A 23413-nucleotide genomic window follows, 5' to 3' on the forward strand; every position below is an offset into this window, starting at 1 on the left:
TGGGCGCAGAAGGGGAGCCGTGAATGTCCCTAAGCTGCTGCTCGGTCCATCAAAATCCTGCAGGTCGACTTCATTCCGGGTACGCAGGGGGGTCCAAATGAGATGCAGCCAACATCACATTACCATAACATTCAAAGTTCCTCCAGCATCAAGGGCTTGGTTCACCTCTTATGGGCTTTTTTCACTTAAATGGCCGCTTCATTGTTCCCCTCTCATTCCTCTCCTATCTCCATCTCTCTGGCTTTCGGCGGGCCAAGGTGCCAAGCAGACAGACATTCCCTATCCGTGACTCATTATAGTGGAGTGGAGTGGCGCCCCCAAGCCATGCTATCTATCCTGTCTGGGCTATAGCAAGGGATAAGCTTTTGGACGCTCTATGTTCTCACGGCGATGGCCAAAACTAATAAACAAATAGAGCTATCAAACAACATGTGGCAAAAAGCTAGTCTGGCATTATTTATTTTTTTCAAATCTAAATTCAGTTCCTGGCCAATTTTTCCCCCAAATCTACTGCAAAACAATCCCGTACCTTCTGGTTATTTGGGAATCGCATTTAATGATACGGCCTCTGCGACTGGAAACCTGGCTACCCCTGACTGGGATTGTACTGCAGTGGCGCATGCAAAAATAATGACAAACATAAAAACATCAACAACAACAAAGGTAAAAATATGCAGCCTCACCCTTTGCGGAAGAATCTTGTCTGCCATTTTCCTTCTCTTAGCACTACAGAGACGGAGAGAAAGACAGAGGGAAAGAGGAAAAAGAGAGCATGTTACTATGGTGACTGATAGCGTAGCACCCAGGCCATCTGCTAAAATGCTGGGCCATATCCAGCACCCCAGCGCCCCAGCTGTGTGCGTGTGTGTGTGCCTATGTGTGTGTGTCCTGTGTTCTCAAATACAGCAGTGTACCTGGAGGAGAAAGCTGCCTCTAACGGCCAAAAGAATGTCACATCACATCTCCTGCCTGACACACACCAGTGGTTTTAGGAACAGAGATATTCACAGTGAAAGAGAATGAGGCAAAGTCTTCATTGACAAATTATTTCCACTGCATTTGTTTGTTGTGATACTTACCAGAGAGACAGAGACCAAAGGCAAATGTTTTAGTGGCATGTGTGTGTTCACTTAGAGACTTAATATTTACAGCCTAAATTTTTCAAAACAAGCAAACCGTTACTTGGCTAAATTTCATGCATTTTGTTTTCTGAACTTGCTGTTATAAACTGCTGTGTACCACATAACTCCACCAGCGGTCACTTGGTATGCATCACAGGCACTGCGTCAGATGCATGAGGTCATGTGATCCAAAGTGACCTAAACGCACACTACTACAGTAGTAGTAAGTACAGGTGACATGCAGTACTCTGTGCCCAGACCCACTGTCTGTGCTCCTATGAAGGTCCTTTGTGGAACGTGTGCAGCCCTGGTCAGTACTGGTCAGTACATCAGCACTGCTCTCAGCGGCCTTTGGTGAAGTGAGAGCTGGGCTCAGGGCGGAGGAAACGATCAGGCTAATCAAACACCGTCAAACTGCAGAAATGTCACTGAAGGAAAGAGCTGAGAACACTTTTGTTTACTGAGGAACTATTGTAGACTAGGTTTTATTTCGATATTGTAACTAACTACATTTAAGTTGTTAAAAATGTTCCACATAGCATCCTTCACTTGTGTGCATATCTTATTTGTAATGAAATGCAATACAGAAAAAATAAAGCTAAATAAGCTAAATTTATAAATGAACACAGTACTTCATTCCTGATGTATCAATAATATCTTATACAATACTAGAAAAACATTACACATGCAATGGTTATTTAAATACCCCATCAACAGTAAGACACCCTTTGCAAAATGTCCAGTATACAGTAAAACTTGACTGACTTCATTCCATTAATGTTAAGGTTACTGGTAAATCTATGGTTGGCAGAAACAAGGTCTATCTTAACTTTTATAACTAAATAAACCAGCCCTCACAGTGGAAGTGACTCTCAAGACTATTTGTTATTTATGTATTTGGTGAGTAAATTAGCATTATACTGTATGCACCGCTAATTATATTTTGCTATCAGTGGCTCAATCATAATTTTATTTCTGCTTACGACCACATGCCAAAATGTGCACCATGAATCATTTGGAGAATGCATTTCAAAGGGAAAGGAACACCTGCACCACAACATTCTATACTGACTTTAAGGGCTTTTAAAGGGTCTGTTTTCCTTCTAGCTGCACAGTCTGTTCCCATCATGCCATGCTCCAGTCCAAAGCATGCACCACTACTTTTAGGAACCAAACGTCTGCAGCTCTTTGGGCATGACCCTGGCAAAAAACAGAGCCTTGGAGGGAGGACCCAGGGCACTCAGGTCAGGACCACCAAAGTGGGGAGAAAACGGACATGCAGCAGAGTAAACTCCTACTTTGATCCGAGCGTGGGATCTGATTGGGGCTCTCTCATATCCATCTGCCTCGCCGGCATCTCATTGGCTCCTGGGAATCCGACCGGCTTCCTATGGTTTAAAATTTGAAGGTTGTACCATTAGAAATGTACATATGACATTTAAAGGGAAGTAAGGGGCGGGACTGTAGGTTTAGACTGTTTAAGTGTTTGATGTGTGCTACAAGTGTATTAGTGAGTGCACTCCGACAGGCACTAGCATGGGTAGTGTGTGTCCATGCACCCAATGGAGGGCTGTTTATCTGAGTCTCAACAATGTTACACAGTGAGCCATAATAAACATGCTTCACACACACACGCACACACTACAGTTATAATGGACAGGGACAACTCGCAGGGGCACTGGAGGCGAAATGGGATGGAGCACTAGTGGTGAATGGGGTCTAAGGGTACAGATGGCAACAGTTGAAGTGAAATTTCTGAAGGTTCTTGTCTGACCACGGTCATAGGAAACTCAAAAATGATACAATCCAAAAGTTAACGTGAAAATGTTTTGGGATCAAAGAGCAGAAAGGGTCATGGTTGCTTAGTAATAGACTGTTAGGAGAAGAAAATAAAAACAGCTGGGTCATGGTCACTGTTGACTTGAGTGAATAAGAAGTGCTGCTAGATGGATTCAATAAAGTTCAAATGACAAAGAATCTGAAAGCTAAAATGAATTTGATTTTTAATTAACATCTTAGAGGATATTGCATTTGAACCCATTAGATTTTGCACCTACTGATGTTAGACATTATTTGTAATTGAAATCACACCTCAATAATACAAGATATGAATTAAGGTGCAAGTGCCACAATTATTATTTTTCAAACACTTTTTTATGATGGCAATTATTCCCTAAAAGGGTTTTCATGGCTGCAAAATATACTAAAAACTGCTGTAATGAACACAGCACAATATTATGCCATACTGGGTTCAGTTGAAAAGAGCTTAAATAATTTCTTAATTAACTAATTAAATATGAGGAAAGATCGAAATGTAAAGAATATATCTTGTGATTTCTTTTTCTGAAGTAAATTTGAGTATTTATTGTTGTTTTTCTGGTTGTGCATGAATACATTTTCTTTCTAACTTATGATTCATTTTAGTCCTTAATGATTCTCCCTCAACATTTCAAGATTTTTTTTTTCTAAAAGTCAATGATCAGCTTGGGGCTTTTTAATGGAGAGGTCGACAGCCAATCCTCTGTCAGTAAAATACTGATATGTTATTTGGAGCAGAGTTCAGACTTTGGAGGAAGAAATTTGAGTTTCTTCCTCCAAATAAATTACAAAGCAGTACTGTTTATCTTCAGGAAATAAACAGTAAAAGGGATTTTTATTTGTTTTGTACAGAGAGAAAAAAAAATACTGTGATACTGTTTTTTGTCATGTCGCCCAGCCTTAATTTGCAGCTAAAGCATCTGCACTAAAAACTTTGTTGTACTTTCATACTCCTCACAGGACTTTACACTTGGCCAACTGTAATCTAATGCTATTTTTGGCTCGATGATGCTGTGCAGAGTGAGGAGGTCTCAATGACACTGCTCACATACGCACAGGTGGGTCGCCCTCGGCAACCAGATGTGTGCTACAGGGCCAGATCCAAGCAGCGTAGAGGACACACACTTTCACGGGGCAGTGGTGAGTGTTCAGGGGCCGACACACCTGGATGGGTCACCCTGTACCATCGATCAGGTGCTCGGGCACTGGAGGGAGGGAAGTCTGAAGTGGGACAACATTTCCCCTGGTCTGTTCGACAAGCCTGCCTAATTGCGGGTGGATCAATTGTACTGCAGATAGTAGGAGAATGAGACAGAGGAAGACAAAGGCAGCTGAGTGTGCATATTGATTGTGTTTTAATGACCATACCTGCTCCACACCTCTCCTGCATAAGCGTGTGTGCGTGTGTGGGTGGGGGGGTAGTTGAAAAGCTGACCACCTAAAGTCAAGGAAAACGCTAAAGCCTCAGTATCTCGATAGATGGTACAAAAGGCACAAGGCCCAAGACACATGGAAGCGTGAACATGGAAAGGAGGGACAGGCGTTCAAAGCAGAAATGCATTAAAGGAAGCAGAGGTGAGAGGCTGAGGGAAGGAATGAGAGGAGCAGCATAGAAACACAGGTCCTGCTTTGAGGAGATGATGAGAAACTTTTGGTACCAAAATAGTTCTGTGAAATATGAAATTGTGTTAAAATAATTCAGCTGCCAACCTCTGATTTAGACAGAGGTAAAACTAAAAAATGCATTGTCAACATGTAGAGTTGAACAGCCACTAAAATCAAACTGCTTTAAGTTCATTCTTGGTGAACCTTAATCAATCTCAGCAACAGGACTGGACAGGACCCTTTTCATTTAGACAGTAGATTGGACTGACTGACTAATTCTACCAATCTACTGAAAAAAAACTGTGCCTGTTTAAGTGACAATCTAACAAAGCAGCCTGTGCTTATTATCATATGGCTCTTTTTTTAGTTGGAAGTCACACATTTTATAAACAACAACAAAAATAATATTAGTGACATTAATCATGATGAAATGTAAATATAACTGCAATCCACACAGTGAAGTATTTCACATGCCGTGCTACGCATAACGAGCTCAGTAAAACTCACTTTCTGGCTCGGTTCTGCACAGCCTGCTGCTGTTGCTGCTGTGTCTGCTGCTGCTGTTGGACCTGTTGGGAGGGGGCGGGCCTCTTTCGGCTGGGCTCCATCACAGGAGAGGGCAGACCGGGCCGCACCGCTGGGCTGCCACCATACGGGGGGCCGGGGGGGCCCATGGGTGCTCCCTGATGGGGCATCCTCGCTCCGGACGGCATGCCAGGACGCTGTGGAAAAATACAGGAATAAATGAATCCACGGTTATTATAAATTATATTGAAGATAAGAATCTAATCGGTCACATTTTTTTTAATAAGCAGCAACAGTACAATACCAGTTAGAAGTGTTTTCGATTAAAAACAATTTCATCATCTTCACTTGACTGAATGTAATCGTAGAACTATTCTTCTATCTAGCCTCCTCACTTTTATATTTATTAACCTTTAGGAACACATCCCAATCAATAAACAGCTGGTCTGAAAACACGAATAGGCTTTGCGTAATGTACTGGCATCAATGCTAACTTTTCAGTTCAGTGAAACTTACAAAACATAACCTTTAGTCAACCTGTTATAGAACTACTGTTCCAAATAAATAATAATAAATAAATAAATAGGCTTTTGTTAGTTACTGTTAGCAAAAAAAAAAATCCTTGAGAAGGGTAAGTGTTTTTATTCTGACTTAACCAAAGCTTACAAAAAACAGACGAAACAATTACAAAGACCGAATAGTTCCTCCTCTAAAACAATGCAAACAGAGACATAGCCCTGGCTGAGAGCTGACGCCTGGGAACAACTGGGGAGCTCTCACCTGTGCCTGTCACTCCCATGGCAACAGCTGCCTCACTGCATTGTTCTAAATGGAGAGACAGAAGTGCCATTTTGACTACTATAATGCACTAATTGTATGATCCTGACTATGAGAAACTTTAGATACAGTTTTAGCAATGTTCAAGAAAAACTGGGTTAAACAAATTATGTTCCAGATCCCTACCAAAAACTCATAAGATTTGGTGCGCAACTTGTCTAATGCTACACAAACTGTTAATAGGTCTAGACACAAACGTACTACAGCAGATACATATAGTTAATGCCCCATAATGTAGCTAATGTGATTGTCCAATACAGCGGGAGCAGACGTGGCTGTCACTCTGTCTGTAAGTCTGGGGGAAGGGCGATTATGGAGGGGGTCAGGGCAACTGAGAAGTGTCCCGTAACGCCAAGAGGATAAAACAGCATATGGTGAGGGGCCTAGGACTACAACCCAGTGCACTTTAACAACCTTTGATAAATATACAAGAAGTTTGCGACACTTTACTGCTGTTACAAAAGAATATTTGAGATAACTGATACACAAAGAGATACATTCACGAGGATAGTGTCGTCTGACTTCCTCTAAATCCACACACATAAGCCAAAGTTGAGGTGTGCTACTGTATAATATGACCTGCTGAACTGATTCCAACGCAGTGCCCGGAGCTGTGCCAGTCAGCCAAGCAGCAACCCTATCTGCCATGTGGAGGTTATGTGAGACGCGCATTGGCATATGCACGGGGGGACGAGGCTGCAGGGATTTGATGAAGCCAAACTTATCCCACACTGAGCTAAACATAAGAATCTGTGGGATGGGATGTAAACAATCCAAAGGTCTCGGGTTGGAGTTTAGAGAGCAGCTACAAACTTAGGTGAAAGTTTATTGGTACAGGGTCAAAAGTAGGTGACTGGTGTTAAAGTGATAGGATTTCTGTATCCTAAACAAACTTAAAGAACAACTTCCTTTCAGATGAAAAAAAAATCTTGGTGGTCTAAAGACATGTCATGCCAATCAATTGTTCAACAAGACTAGAACTACATACTGCTACATACTACATGCTACTACTACAAACTATTTATGCAGAAACAAGAAACAATATAAAGACAGATCAAACCTATGAGTTCAATCTGCCTGTTTACATAGAAATACAAAACGTAACTCCATCGCCAAGAAAAGTTGTAGGAGTGAGTTGTAGGAGTAAAGAACTCTGGGCAAACCACCATTGTTAACTTTTTCATTCATCCCAAAACTCTTATCTCCATTTACCTTGCTTTATTCATTATTACAGTGCATCCTAAGTATAGAATTAGCAAAAGTACTTAGTCTTACTTTTCAACAGTATGGGGTAAACAGTTTAATCCTATATGAAAGTACTAGTTATGCAAGATAATACCTAATAAACAATGACTGTGTGGCTACCCATTTGTAACAGACTCTAGTAATCTTAGTACACTGGAACTTGCAAACAATGTAGAATGGCATAGGCACCCATTAACTAAATGATTGACAGTTTGAATTTGTCTCATTGAGGAATGGCATCAGATGTAATAGCTAGTAAAAGTCTTACACGTGAGAGCAAAGTATTCATTAATGTACCAACATGAACACTATATTAATAATGCGAGATAAGATTTCAGCTCAATATATGCACTGTATTCATGTTGGTGAGGTAAAACGTTAGTGGCATATGCACCCATTAACTGAATGGTTGACAGTTTGAATCTTGCCTATAGAGCATAGGCTACCAATTTGTAACACATTCTAGTCATCACTGTAACTTGAAAACAATATAGAATAGCACAGGCAACCATTAACTGAATGGCTGACAGTTTGAATTTTGTCTCACTGAGGAATGGCATCTTGTGTAATAGTTTAAAAATGGAAAAACTAGAAAGAAAGTATTCATCAGTGTGCCAATATCCACATTTTAGTGATAATGCGAGACAGGATTTCATCTTAATATATGCACTGTATTCAGGTTGGTCAGACCTCATAATCAGCAAGTAGCTTTGTGCATCTCAACAAAAGCAAACTGTCTCTTCCTCACCAAATTGCCACACACTTGAACGCTTCATATCTACGGCACTGTCACAGAATGTTCAATTTTATCTGCTTTTCCCATGCAGAGGACTGGGAGGCTTTTCTCACTACCCTGACCCTCCCTGACCTCCACAAACATAGAGGAGGAGAGGAGCAGGGGGGAGATGTGCTTGATAATGACAGAAGAACAGCCCTTAGCCCACCCAACCGCCTGAGCACTGTACCACAACCAAACAGCCAGGCTCCCACACAAGGGCTGGAACATGGCGACCTTCGTTAACCACAACAGACTCTGCATACTCTTTATTTAAACAGTATGGAAAAGTAACGTCATGCAACCACTGCCACGGGCTAACAAAGTCTACAGAAACATCCCATATCCCATACTATAAATATTTCTCCATTGCCATATATACAAAAGATTGGGGATGTAAGAATAACTAAAATATAGTATCAAAGTAGTATTGTGAGCTGTCACAATATATACTATATTGCCCATTCATTTTTTATAGACTTTCTAAAAAAAAAAAGTGTATTAAAAGTTTGAATGCTTGCTCAGGGCTAATCAGCTATTTGGTAACTAATGACCACAAGGCTGACAATTTTATGTTAAATCTGTTTCTGAAACTTCATAAACAGAGCTTTTAGCATGCTTTTAGGTCTCAAAACAACTGTGTAATGGATATCAGTTACCGCATAACTGGTTAGCTTCCGTCGTACCTCCAAACTCTTGTTATACGGGAAAAAATAATGAAAATTTACTTCCGTAACCAAAGTGGATTTCGAAGTGGCCCGCTCCATTGCAGCTAAAAAAAACTAGAGGGGAACGATATAGACCATAATCTGTTGTTTAACAGAACGTGATGAAATAACTATTCTTAAGGACTTTTATCTCAGGTCTTTGGATTATGACAGTAAGGATTTGCACCAAAGGCTTAAGTCGTCAAGCCATTTTAAAAGGAAAAAGTAGCATTATTCATTATTCTGTCTCTCACAATAAATACTGTACCATGAGATGTATATTTTGATAATACCATACCACGAGATTTGGATATTGTTACATGATTGTAAAAGTAAAGTATATACCAGCCCAGATCTTGCATGTTTGAATCTTTGGGTAGAGAGGGTATATTTGGCTTGGAGCAGCCCGAGCTTCATCAAGGTTAATTGGGCTGTTGAGAGGACACGTTCTTGCAGATCATCAATCACCATCTCCATTGTTTCCGATGGAGCAGATACGAGGTCCCAGGCCCGCCCCCCGGCCAATGACCCATCCTGTCACACGCACAGCGACTCTTCTCCTGTTAGTATATAAATCTAGCAGGTGTCAGAGCATCGGCAGTGATTAAAATGGAGTTATGAGGGAAACTTGAATGCACCCAAGTGAGAATATGGGATTTAGGTAATTAGTGAAAGATATGAGGATGTTTCAGCGTGACCTTATGAGGAACTCAGGGAGGAAGAAGAAGCGCTGCCAGGTTTTTGGTTCAGTGCACAGGTCTAATAAAATCAGAGCCAACTTTTAATGTGCGGTTTAGGATGCATGACAAAAATAAAATGAATATAAGGACACGTTGGTCGCAGAAGTACCCTGGATGCAATTTCAATAAGAGAAGCAGATTGTCAGAGTCGTTAGTGTCCCTAGCGTCCGCAGTTTTCTTCAAGCATTCCAAAGTCTCCCCATTATTTCCAGACATGCATTTATCTGTTGGCTATTGAACGGTTTCAGAATGATGACAAATTAAGACTGTTGCCATAGCGATTAGCAATTTGACAAAAAATATTACATCTTTTGAATAGGAAAAAATCCTCAAAATAAATAAGTAATAGCCTTTAAATTCACCTTATATAAATGAATACTTAATTAGATTTGATATAATGAAGATGCGGTAAGTAAAAATATATATCAGGCTAATATAATTATTGAATATTGTTATAAATGATGAGTAAATGAGCATACTAGTCTAACTCAAGTAAAAAAGCCTAATCTCAAAGCCTGTTATTGTTTAAACAGTTTCTTTTCAGAGACGCAAGACAAAACTCCCCGCTTCCTTGTGCATTCAGTGCTTGCTCATTCATTCCCTAACCTTCCTCATCAAATGCCCCCGTCTTAACGTGTTATTTATTAAAAGCCACGTACAACTGCTTCAAACAGCGCGTCTCAATGTCAAAGTCCAAACTTTCCAAAGCCTTTGCTATCCTTCTGCGCATCGCAACCAAAACAAGCCAGCAGCGCTAATGAGCACTGCTATTGTGCGCTTACAATAACAGCAGTCTGACCTCTAACCACGAGCCACACTTGGGTTGACATTTCACGCTAGCTTCACGTGAATGGGCTGATTGTTCTGCCCGATTTTGCAGCGATTGGGCTCCAGCTCCAGCCACGATATAGCTACACTACTACGTCTGTGCGTGCGTATGACCTTACAGGTTCAAATCCCCTTGCAACGAGCCACAACACTACTCAACACCACGCTGCTGCCTGGCTGGAAGGCTACTCCGGGCTTGTTGTTTTGAGTGGACCCGTCAGTTTTCACCCTCCTCCTCTCTGTCCTCTACTCGTCTCCGGGAAATATTGCACAGTGCGCGTCTGTGTTAGCCAAATGGAGAGCTATGGGTGTTTTATATTCCAACAATTACGCACGTTTTTTGTCTTTTGTATCACTGGCTTGGCTGCATCCTTCCACGCTGCTCCACTTCTCCCAAAGCCATCCCTCGCTCTACGATCCAAGGGGGCTGGAAATAACCTTCACATGGCCAGCTACCTCTCTCTCCTCTCCACACACAGACACACCGACCACCGCTGCCTGCCCACCCGCCTGCCGCATACACAAACCCGAGCGACGCATGCCAGAGCCTCGCGTCCCTGCTCCCCTGCTCGCTCGGAGGAATGACGGACAGCGCCACTCACCACTCCATGGACCAAGAACTCAAACAGTTTGCTCTTGGTGGCTTTCCTGGCTCCCCCCGCCGTGTCCTCCGTAGCCATTTGCTCGGTCCCCTCCGGTTCACTCCTTCTTTTGTCTTCCCCTCTCCCGTCTCCCAGCCTCCGGTTCCCTCCCCTGCTCCACTTTCCTAGTCTTTGTGCTCTCCTTTTCAGCACTGCCCGCCCGTCCTTCTCTTCGCTCCCCGCGCTCTCTCTCTCCTCTCCTCCCTCGCCTCGCCGTGTGTGCGCTCACAGCTCAGTCAGTCTCTCGCAGTGCTGTGTCTGGTACACTAGCTCACTTTTGGAGTTCAGGCTGCCTTTCAGGAGCCCGGCACGTCGCGGCGGAGAGGGGGGTGGGTATAGGGGGGTCTGGCACAGGCAGGGGGGTTTCAGCCAGCCCACCCTGCCGCCCGCCCGCCTCTCCTCCTCCCTCCCTCCTCTCGTCCTGTCTCCTCTGCTCTCCCCTCAACGCCACACAGCTGTTGCATTCCATTGGTAGATAAGCTGCGTTGGCTCGTAACGGCGAGCTTCTCAGTTAGCCATTGCGCTGCCGCCGTCGGTTCCGTCTCCCCGGTGACCAACACAGAGGCCACGGTCAACACAACACGCGCGGCCCGGGCCCGTTCTCAGAGAGGACATCGGGCTCTTAAAGGGGCCACGCAGCGTGTCATTAATACACAAATACACAGACTGAAACACGGTCACATGGACGAGGTGCTGTGGGGAGGACAAACAGTGCAGCTGCAGATAGGCGCACGCTGATATGGTGCGCAATCAACATTATAGCCATTTCTTCAAAACGACAGCATTCCTGGAGTTAAATGACGCTGCATAATGCTGAGATTGGTAAAGAAAAGACTTGTCTTAAAGATACAATCGACATGACCCATGCTTGGATGAAAGGGAAAAAACTATGGCAAATCAACCAGATAACATCTATAATAATTTCATTTCTACATTCACTAAATTAAAAAAGTAAAACAAGTCCAAAGATATAGGCTAGGCCTACTATGATCTTTTGGTCTGGAGTATTGTAGACTATATAAGATTTTATAGCTTCTGGATTTCCCCCTTTGACATAGTAATTGGTCCATGCCTCACTAGCGGTTGGTTTATCTTTACTCAGATGATTTCCTTGAAGCTACTCAAGCTTGAAAAATGTGATTTGATTTCCCTGAATGCTTGATTCTGAGTGCACCCTCTCAGTCCTCCACACAGGGTAGGTCATGTGCACCTTGACTTCCTGTGTTTCTGAGCAGCCTTTGTCACAGTGCATCTGCAGGTTATAAGTATTTCCTCTGAGCACCTTCAGAGCTTTACCTTTCACCCAGAGGCCACTACAAACAGTGCAGTGTGTAGTGTAACGCAAACAACCAGCCAGGCTGCAAGGTGACACCAACGATGGACATGTGTGAAGAGACTGAGGAGACTGCTGAGATTTCTGTCTCACTGTGACAAAGTAGCCTACTGTTATTGATATTATGGGCTTCATATATTTCCATAAATATTTGTTTGGATGATGACAATTTTGTTGCATATTTGGAGAAAAGAAACTTGTTCATATGATAAAGTATAATATTCACTGTTTTGATTATTTTGTGAATTACATTAATATAAGCTTGTGCAAATAGTGGTGTAACAAAAATTGTAAAATGTTTTTGTTTCTTTAAAAACTGTGATATAATATAGAATATGTGAAATATAATGATTAGCCTATTGCATATAAGGCCATATTATTAATATATATTACTGGAATCCTTAGCCATGTATTGTATCAAATCATGAGTGACCTTGCGAATCTCAGACCCAATGTCTTATTCTTCTTCCCAAAATCAAATCAAAATAACACAATCAAACAACAACCCCAAAAAAGGTGAAAACGACAAATGCTTCAAGGACGTTTTGTGAGGGAATAAACTCCGACAGTAACAGCCAGGACAGAGAATGTGATTTAACTCATATCAGAGGCTCATAGTCTCTCAGTCCAATTATACAGGCTCTGGTCTTCACACCGACCATTAGTGTGAGTTAAACCATGGCCCAGTCCGGATCTCTGCCATGTCTCCTCCTCCTCCTGCAGCCAGAGGAGCAGCCCCAGTGAAATATTCATGAGGAGATTTGAATGACAAAGAGCTCAAGTGGGCCACATTCACCGCGGACTGGCTTATGGGCTTATGACACTGAGAAGTCGCAGCCATCGCTTCCTCCTGCTTTTGTTTCATAGGTGCTTAACAAAAGAGAAGAGTGGATCAAAGACATAAGTCTAATTATGATGAAGGACAGGTACACTGAAAGAATAAAATACTGCCTCTAAATAAATACATTATGTAACCTTTTCATTTAGTTGTTTGAAATTAATCCAAAATAATAAAAAAGATAAGATTATCTGTCCCACAAAGGGGAAATTCCAATGTTCCAACGCAGAGTTCTAGTACAGTAGGAGAATAGAAATATGCAATCAAAAATCAAGAAAAATAACAATTAAAAATAGACTTCAGTCTAACCAACCTAATTAGAATATTAAAAACACTTTGAACAAACACAAGGCAAGACACAAAAAGGTTTAAAGATAGAAAAGATCTTAAAACTATGCAAATTTAACATAAAATCCATGGAAAGAGTGACATAATATTTCTTTTTTGTCAGAAGTGTAAGAATTCTATGTTTTTAAAATGCAACTGATTTGGTATATTTTTTTTGTTAATGTGCAATAAGTGATTATATTGAGTCATAGTTTTCATAAAGTTAAAAGTTTTCCAGGCAATGTAGAATATCTTTGGCAAAGTTGGTCAAGTCTTTTCTATAATAGCATAATTGCATAGACGTCATATAAAAGTATGCATATAAAACCGATAAGAAAAAACAGACAAGTTCCACATTTGTAGATTGTATGTTTGATTAATGTCTCTATAAATCAGTGCCTTGTCCACAGAGTAATATTGACTCCACTATCTGAAATAGTCCGATTCTAAAATGGAATGGAATCTATGGCAGAGACAAGATCTGAAACATAAAAAAACAAACTTGAGTATGCACAAAAACAGCCTCCATGTTGCTCCAGTTTAGTCTCAAGGGTAACCGTCAAGATTATGTAGACAGCTGGCTACTGCGTATTCGACCCCTGGGCCAGAGGTCACGACCTTTGGAGGCCTGCTAAAAAGGAAGTGAGGCATTTAAAGCATATCGTCCACTTCACATAGCAGACCACAAGACGGACTGGCAGTAAAATATTTATTGTAAATTAAATTATCCAGGGTCATATAAGCTTCTTTCACACCTTTTTTATCAGGATGGACTTGAAAAGGCAAAGCAGCCCTTCCCATTCTCTAATGTGTGGTTAGTTTGCCTAATGATGACCCCTGCTGTATAGATTGTGTATCGCAACTGTGATTACTGTCATTGTCTAAAGCATTGAAATACTAAGACTCTAGGGCTGCAACTAACAATTATCAATTATTTTAATAGCAATTTAGATTTAATTATGTCTTTGTCTTTGTTTTAAAAAAAAAAAAAAAAGGCGTTTGGCAGGTGTTTTGTAGTCTGTGATTTTCAAAATTATCAAAATACTATTGTAATTATTTTAATAGTGGACTAGTCACTGTTTTTCCAATTAACAGCCCAATAAGACTCAATCAAAATGTGGTAACTTATCAGACAATATACAATACTAGCGTCAACATTTTATTTAAAAAATGTAGAGAAATTCAAGGGTATGGTGTGCAAGGTAAAGTGGAGGTGCTTATCAAAGCAAACATGGAGATTGTGTCATGTATATATCTCTGACAACATGATGTGGTAATAATAAAAAAGAGATATATGGTACCTGGGATTTATATTTCAGTGAGCGCTGAAATACCCCATGATGGACCTCCACTGTCTACACAGTTTATGCACCAGAACAACAAACAGAGAAGAGGGGGTAAAAAGGGGAAGTCAAGAGTTTCAGTAATGGCCAACAGAGGGAGCACCCCGACTGAAGAGTAGTGTCGCAATTATAAAGTAATATATCCATAGGCAAAGCAATTCTCATAGAGGGCATCCAGAATTACACTTTTCTATTGTTAAATTATGGATTAAGGTCCATTGCTGGGTTAGGATGATAACATTCTAGGCCGGTAATATTCAATACGCATGGGAGACAAAGAAAATAGTGATGCAGATTTTTGTGGTTATAATGCGAGTTCTAGGGCCTAAAATCACTATTATAAATAATTAATAAAAACATTTATGGATTTTCTTATTGGATATTTCTTATATAGATACTGAACAGCCAATAAATAAGACTGCCCCCTTCCCCCTTCTGTACATGTGACACCATCACAATCTATAATCTAAAAACAACTAATATATATTGAGTGGATTAGGCTTGTAACTACTAGTTATGGATAGCTAATGAAACACAGAGGCATTTCTTAAAACTTTGGATTAAATATTATGTAATATTGACTAGGACTAACCCAAAATAGACAATTTTTTTTGCTCTTTAAATTAGGCTATTCTTTGGCTAGTATTTTATGACCATGAATTGCATCCAGCACAGCAAACATACTTCATGAATGGCCACTAGAGGCTGACAAACAGTCGGGCCTCTTCAGTATAGCTCCTGCATCAATGGACTAAATTAACCAGAAAACAACTTATATACTTCAAAATACTGCTAATTACTTTAGTTGCATTTTGTAGACGAACCCGCAATATAGTAACTTTGCTTCAACAAATAGATTAACCTGAAAAAATGAATGTGTAACATTGCTTTGCTAAAATAACAGAGGCCCCTTGTCTGCAAAAATGATCCAAATATGAGCCAGGAAGAATGCAAAGAGCAGTCCTGAAGTGCAGTTCCCAGTGGCACGGTTTACATACCAGAGTCTAGGAACCTGCCCTCGTCAACGTTATTGTCCCGGACAGATGGGGTGCGCAGGAGGGGAGGGGGGGACTGTACACTACCCTCTCTCCTGGGCCTCTCTCTTTCTCCTTTCTCCAGTTTAAGAGCTGCTCACAAAAAACAGGCTTGGAAAGCACTGGGAGGGCTACTCATTGGCCATCAGCGGTCATCAAAGGACTGTAGAAAAGAACGCAGACTGCACCTAGGCTGGGATTAAGAGGGGAGAGTTTAAGGGCCTATTCGGATATGTTATAAAAACGAGGTCCAGGATAGAGGAGGGAAACAAGTCTCCCATGACGGACATAATAGGCTGTCTGTGCTTATTTGGCCATCAAAGGGTACAATATGGTGAATAGGAAAGCTCTGGATATTCGTGATATAGAAGCTGGTGAATTAGAAAAGTTTATGAATGAATCCGGGAACAACTGTAAAATAACAGAGGTGATGAGACAACAGCATATGTTGCAATGCAAAATGAGGCAGCAAAAGCGATCCTTAACAATGCGCGGTTTGCTATATCCAATATCCGATGATATACAGGTCTACTTAACTGCTGCTAGTACTACAACTACTACTTCCACTACTATGACTACAACTATTAGCCTACTACTTTATATAAACTACTATATACTCAATCAGGTGGGTGGCAAAGTTACCTCACAGCAAGAAGCATGATATTTAGTTGTAGTAATTGCAATAGTGGTTTGACAACACCCCTCGCTTACTATGAAATATTGTATTGGGCTATTCTATCCACTGATCAATAGCCTATATGTGTCTCAGTCTGTATCCTCTATTCAATAATAAAATATAGAAATCTATTATTCTCTTGGGTCTTATTTCCTCGTGTGGTGCTTTAGTCGTTGGAGTTTACTCTGGATGTTGGCAGGGCTGGCCCTGTCCTGTCACTGTAAAAAAGGAGCCATTGTGGGAGCAGATGGAGAGCGCCAAGCAAAAGCCTTTAGTAATGAGCCCAGTTTCCCCACAGCAACGGGCAGTGCACCGGAACAACCCTGAAGCGTTACCTGCTTTGGGGCATTTCCTGTTTGCTGTAACCATGACGACGGGTTAATCTGCCTTCGATTAGCGTCGGGCAGCCAATGGAGTGAGAGCTACACGGTCTCTGCAGTGGCTTCCAAACTGGAGCAGCAGCTGGTGGAGTGAAAAGGGGAAGTGTTTGGGAGCTCACACTGTAAATTTGAAATAGAATCTTTGCTGAGAAGAAGAAAAAGCTTTTATTAAAAAGATTTAAAGCAGGATGTACTATGGGGAAGAGGGTTTTAAAAGACAATGCACAATACACCAGGTAGAGCTATCTCAAAATTGCTGTTATAGAACTTAAATTAGCTAAAATCAACTGCTAATTTTAGGAAAATTTATAAATTCCACAGCTGTTTTTGGCCACTGACTGACCAACAGGTTAATACTAAACGTCCTGTAAATTGTCAGAACAACAAAAAATCTATAGTGGAATTTGCTGTTTAACAGTACAGAAAATTCCACCATAAAATTTTGAGGTTGGAAAAAATGCAGTTTTGAGGGGTTGAAATAATGTTTTTTATTGAAAAAAATGCCTTTTTTTCCCATCACAAAGACCTGATTGTTGTCAGTTGAAGGATTGTAAGCCATATGATTAATATAGCAAGTCTGTGGTTAACATTTGTGCATCATAACAATATTTCTTTTCTAAAACAATAAATCTCTAGAGATACAACTATTTAGTTCTGGTTTATGTCTTTTGAATGTCTTTATTGATGAACCACATGAAACAAAAAGTGGTATAAAGTTAATAAAAGATGAATGAAACAAAACCATACTCCAATTACAGAGTTGCTTGCTAGTTGCACAAAGAGCAGCTCCTTCTCTTCACCAGCCTCAGACCCTCTCTCCAAGTATCAGCCCGATCCTTCAGCCCCACTTTGTCCATGTAGGACAAGAGCACAAGCAGACAGAACGAGGCCAGCCCGGACTACTCCAAATCTAACGCTGCAAAATGAACCCACACAGAGACTGGTCCACAGGAGAATACAACTGCAACTACCAGAGACAGGAATGAAATAATGTCTTGATTAGACATGAGGCTAACTTGCAATAATTACATCTTGCTAAGCATACATTTGCAAACCGCTAAAAAGAGAAAAGGGCAAATTACATCAGCTTATTGATTGCCTCATATGTTTATTCTGACCACAATGTTTTGGCTAATATCAAAACCAGACTGAGCAACTTCTAACTGGAAAAAAATTTAAGATCGACCAGTGTGGAATTTTTATCATGGTCAGCATTGATTTTTCAAAATCCAGAGAAACCCATGGCCAATAACCCAATGTATTTGGCCTGAAACTTAAATGTATTTTTTTTAGTTAGGTGTTCGGCCCAAATATAATATTGGCCATTGCCAGCAGAGGACCTTTAAAACCTGTCCGTTAAAAAGTGCACATGTTGACCTGATATTGGGCTATTTCTACAAGAGAAAAACATTTGAACTATCAGCCATCAACTACTGCCGAAAATACTATCCCTAAAATCAATATCAAGACTAAAGCTATTTCTATCTGCATCAACTCTGTTGTAGACACACGAGTATACCACCCCCAAAGTGCTGGTCTGAGATGTCTGTGTTCATCAGGGCATTTGTGTGAGGTAGAATAAGATGTCTACTTTATGCCCTGCCCTATAACACGATAAGAAACTGAATCCTATATGCAGTGTTTGGAACCTTTTTATGCAGAGGTGTTACGTAAACACAAGAAAAGCTATAATAGAAAACGCAATGCGGTTTATGTTTATACAGACTGAAGACATGTCTATGAAAATCTTAAGTTCACTATAAGAATGGGACAAGTGAGACAAAATTGCCACAAGACCGTGCACACGATGATTCATATTTACATGCAATGGACAAAAAAGGAGTTAACTACTTGCAAGTTACATTTCTTGAAAAGCTGTATTTGCAAAATGATAGAAAAATATTAAACAAAGTAAATAAAAAATAGCAAGGCAAAAATTGTGAACTGAAACAGGCATAAATAATAAATAAATTATGAAAAAATCTCATCTGGTCTCATTCTCATGGAGTCAGTCTCATGTCTCATCTCGTGGAAATTGTGTCTGGTCCCATTCCTAGTTGATTACGGTTTATAAAAGTTGTATAGACCAAACCTTTTACATATTATTCCCTCCATTACCAAGTACTGCAGTATGAATCAATGCTACATACTAGACTAGACACACGGCTTATCATCCAAATTATCAATTTTTATGTACAATTATACAAGTTACAAATTAATTGCACTGATTTGCGCAGTTAGTAATTTTTACAAACCAAGATTTTACTTATCTTTTTAACAACTGTCAACTAATTTAAAGACAAGATCTGCTGCAGTGACCAGTGAACCCAAAAGTTTTCCAGCTTGTTTACAGGCCTGATCTATGCAGCACGTAGGAGAAAGCCCTGCTCCTCACAGCCCTTTCATTGTTGTGCACCTGTTGTGAATAATTAATCGTGTGCAGCGGAAAAGGTCAGAACATTTATTTGCGAGTGGAAGATAAAGTCGGAGTTGCAGGCGCTATTGAGTTTTACTGCAGAGGGCTGTATACAGAGGCGCACTATAGAATGCAATATCTAAATGGGTCATATATTGTCCACTTGGGCCAAGACCGCCTCCTCTCCTCCTCAAATCTTATTAGATGGTTATAAATGGGAGTAATATGCAGAGCTTTGGGTCAGATAGCTGTGATTAAAAAACAATATAATCTTTGGCTATAGGCAGGGCAGGGGCTCGGTCTGTGTAATTAGGTTACAAAGAGCTCCATTTGAAAAGTGGAAAAATCTATAATCCGGAAATGACATGCAGCCACAGTGCAGCGCGGTCAATGAGAGAGAAACAGTTACAGATAGGTATTCAAATGAGATTTACATTTGAAATCGAGGCTGTAAAATAAGTCATTGTGCATTTTTTCATATTGCTGTGGGATTAGTTTTATGCCAGATGCCCTCCCAAACATACAATTTGCTAGATGATGTCAGTTACCATGGAGACACAATACACACATTAGCAAACACAGCCAAATATTTTAAAGATGTTTAAGATTTTCTGAAAACTTAAGAAAAAAACAAAACAAAATGGATTCAAACAACACATTTTCAAGAGCCTGTGATCAATATGAGCGTTCATGGTCCTCTTTAGGTGTTTGATTGTCAACGAAAAAGGTGAGAGTGACTAATTAAATCAGTTCTTTCTGGTCAGACTGTCTCAAAATAAAGCTTAGATTAAAGTTTAACAAAGCCTCAGACAGAGCAGTGCTTACAGTTACCATACCCCCAGGGAAAGTATCAAATAGGCCAATATTATTTAAAACAGATAGAGGGTAGCTAAAATAAATATTGTTAACATGCAGGTTTTTGTTGTAATACAGTGAGTTCTTGTCTTGGCTCTGGTCAAACAATAAAAACAATCTGGTTCAACATTTGTGCATTGGCCCTTTGGATATTTCATGGCAAAGTACAATGAAATCAATAGGAAAAACTGGCACTCACTGGGATTATGACATCATTATATCTAGAATCTGAAAACAACCAATAGTGTCAGCAAGAAGCTTTTTCATAAAGTGGGTGATATATGTAAATCTATATAGCTGGGTAGACTACTCATGCAATGGGTATCAGTAAGCAAATGTGAGATGAGAACTTGGAAAAAAAATCTAAATAACTGGGGCTTATACATCTATTAATATGTATTGATATCCATATTAATAGCTGTATATTATTACTCATGCAGAACATAGCATAATTGTCATATTTATTTTTGTCATAAGTGTTTCTATTCTCTCATAACAAATAGTCTCTCTAATTGTATGCTCTGTAATCTTCAGGAAAAATGCATAATTTTACCTCAATATTTCCCCTCAGCCCATTTCGGATTTAACAAACCGCTATTGAGGCAGCACATTCCTAGCTGTCTGAAAAAGGAAGTTCTCCATTGTCCATTTATCCCCGCTTATAACACAAAACACAAAAGCCTGGGAACTTTTAATTGGGTGACCCGTTACAGTGGGGAAACAAAAAATGTGTGGACCAGAAAGTTTTATAAGGGAGGGTTATCTGTGCATTAGAAATCATGACTGACCTTGATATGTCCCATGTAGACTGCTGTAGGATGAGTAGGCTTGAGAGTCGCAGATTGGATTGCCTTAAATAGCAATGTCTGATCTGGTGTTGCCATAATACTAAAATTTCAAACTCCATATCAAGACTAAGGAATAGACTTGATACTTGATACCAATTCCAATACCAATACCACAATGATAATAAAAAAATACTCTTTCTTTAGACAATAGAATGTGGTTTTCAACATTAAATAATAGTACTTTCTGTTATATTTCCATGCAGTCTAATATCTGTGTAGTCCCTCAGTCGTCCAGCTAGGTTCCATAATACCCCTACTTGTTCTGATGGAGCAGATCATTCTACAGCTCTCCAGGAAACGTCGATACTTACTCAAATGTTTAGTTTCGATACTAGTTCTAGTATTGTTGATCTGACTGATGATACTTTTAACAACCCTTGTCTGATCAAGCTTGAAGAATACTGTAAAAATAAAATAACATTTGCTATTATAATTCCACTGTACTTCATGTGTACCAGCTCGACACTTACAAGACATTTTGGTAGCCTATGTGAGAAAGTATTTACTTCAAAAATAGTGACAATGATCTCCTCTGAATTTGGCTGAGTGAGTGAGTGTGAGTCTAGCAATTGGAGACTTAATGGAAGAAAAATGTAGGTGGAACATTAGCGCACCGTGGAAATAAACATACACGATTTCTGGGTGGAAAAAAGTCTGGAAAAATGAATGGAATGACAACTTCAATTTGCATCAATTTATGGAAAACCACCTCCACCACTTTTGACTTGCATCCAGCTATGGAGGATATTAAAATTAAAATCTAGGCTTAACCAAGTCAAGGTTCCTGGCTGGAAAAATGTCAACAACTTTTGCAAAAATAATAACGTGGACCACAAAAGTGAAAACACTGCACTTCTTTGAATGTAGAGTCATGTTGCCAACCCACTAAGGCACAAAGTAGTCCCTGAGGTGCCAGCTGCTCACGATTAAAGGCACTAATAAAAAGCCAAACTTCACAGATATTTTTATTGGAACTGAGTTTTACCTTGAAATGTCAGTCTTGTTTGCAACATAATTTCAAAGTATTAGGCTTATGTTTCCTGTGCATTCCTTATCCTAATGCAAACCTGACCCAAATAGATGTAATTTGATAACACAAAAAGCCAAGTTGCAGGAAAATAAAGTTGACCAATGTGGAATCTATATATTTTTTCTTTGCATCAGCATTAAACAGACATAGCTCAACCCAAATTCCCGCCTTGGGGTGCCAGCACGCAAACGCAGTGAAACTCAAAACTTTTCCAGTCTAAATCCACTATCAGAACATCCACAATGGCACCGGCGGACTGTTCAATCCAGAGCAGGGGGAGAGGGGCTCTGAGGTGAACCAAAAGCTACTTGGTGCACTCTCACGGCCTTAGCATCCTTTCTATTACTCCTCAAGTGTCAGCTTCCCACACCAGCCAAGGTTAACAAGCCGCGCTGGTGTCTGGATGCGTCGGCTGGAAGAAAGAATAATATATAGAAAAAGAGGCCTGGAGAGGTGGGTGGTGGGAAGGTTGGAGGGGGATAGAGCGACACTGGGGAAGCCTACCCGAACTACAGTCAGTGCACCGCGTTGGGAGATGATGCAGGAATATAGTATAGCCTACTAACAGCCAGTGCCCCAAAATATTCCCGTACACATCTTTAATAAACCTCCTTTTTGGCATTGTGCACCATGCGCCTTTAAGCTCAGGAAACCCCTATACAACAACAATCTGGACATGCAATTTGTCTCGTTTTACTAATATTTTTAAAAATCAAGCTAGCAGACAAGAAAAAACTCCAGTGCGCACTAATCCCGCTGCCTACAGAATAAAGAATAGTTGCAATGGTGGATGCGCATACCAGCCAGCGCAGTAGCTATGCCTGGAATAAAACGTGCTCCTGGAAAAACAAGGTAGCCAAAAAAGCTTCCATACCTTTCTCTCCATCACTATGCGCCTTTTCACTGGGTAGTCAGACAACAGCGGGTAATCTGGAGCAGTTCTGGTCCGGCACGGCTCGGTTCAGCTCAGTTCTTTCTTCACAACTTCCTCACGGCTTCCCCTCAGACAGCGGCGTCAGAACGTGCGTCTCACTTCCTCATTAGCGGACAGACCATTGACTTATTAGCGCTGCTGGTGAGCGGTGTTGGTGCTGCTGTAAGGGAGAGCTGTAGTGCTGGCCTGTGGGACCGCCGAGCCGGGGATGGAGCCACGGCCACGATTGGTGAAACCGTGTTAGGGAAAAGGGAAGCAGCGGCGCAGGCGCGGTCAGGCTCCGTGAAAAATTACAGTGGCAAAGAGGGAGTGTCATCAAATTATGCCCCATGAGCGAGTTGGATTTTTGGGAGAGCTACAGTCGGATGAAAGGTTTGCGAGGAAAAACAGATAGACTCGATGTTCTTCTGTCAGTGGATAATGCTGCAATCAGGGAGTTGTTGTAGACATTTTGTGCGCATAGCTGCAGACGAACAGTAGCACCACCTGATCCCTTACTCAGCCAGCATGATTTAGGACGCACAAAACCCATATATTAGTAATAAACGCGTTCATAA

The 23413-nt window shown here is 40.7% G+C and overlaps 1 protein-coding gene across 7 annotated transcripts in view; it reads right to left on the reverse strand.

Annotated features, from left to right (window-relative positions):
• The window catches only part of smarcd3b (SWI/SNF related, matrix associated, actin dependent regulator of chromatin, subfamily d, member 3b), a 32500-nt gene extending 9405 nt beyond the window's left edge, over positions 1–23095 (reverse strand). For 2 of the 7 annotated variants that reach the window (XM_033985779.2, XM_055230008.1), the window contains exons 1-4: positions 10804–11151; positions 5052–5266; positions 2420–2509; positions 684–726 (exon numbers count right to left, since the gene is read on the reverse strand). In XM_033985779.2, coding sequence (XP_033841670.1) covers positions 684–726; positions 2420–2509; positions 5052–5266; positions 10804–10881 — 426 coding nt within the window. In that variant the 5' untranslated portion in view covers positions 10882–11151. Of the gene's footprint in view, positions 1–683; positions 727–2419; positions 2510–5051; positions 5267–10803; positions 11152–22796 lie in introns of those variants that run through there. The other 5 variants (XM_055230011.1, XM_055230010.1, XM_055230009.1 and 2 more) reach the window with 4 other exon arrangements.
• Positions 23096–23413: the final 318 nt, after the last annotated feature.

This window comes from Periophthalmus magnuspinnatus, chromosome 20 (assembly GCF_009829125.3).
Source record: "Periophthalmus magnuspinnatus isolate fPerMag1 chromosome 20, fPerMag1.2.pri, whole genome shotgun sequence".
In the NCBI taxonomy this organism is placed as follows: Eukaryota; Metazoa; Chordata; class Actinopteri; order Gobiiformes; family Gobiidae; genus Periophthalmus; species Periophthalmus magnuspinnatus.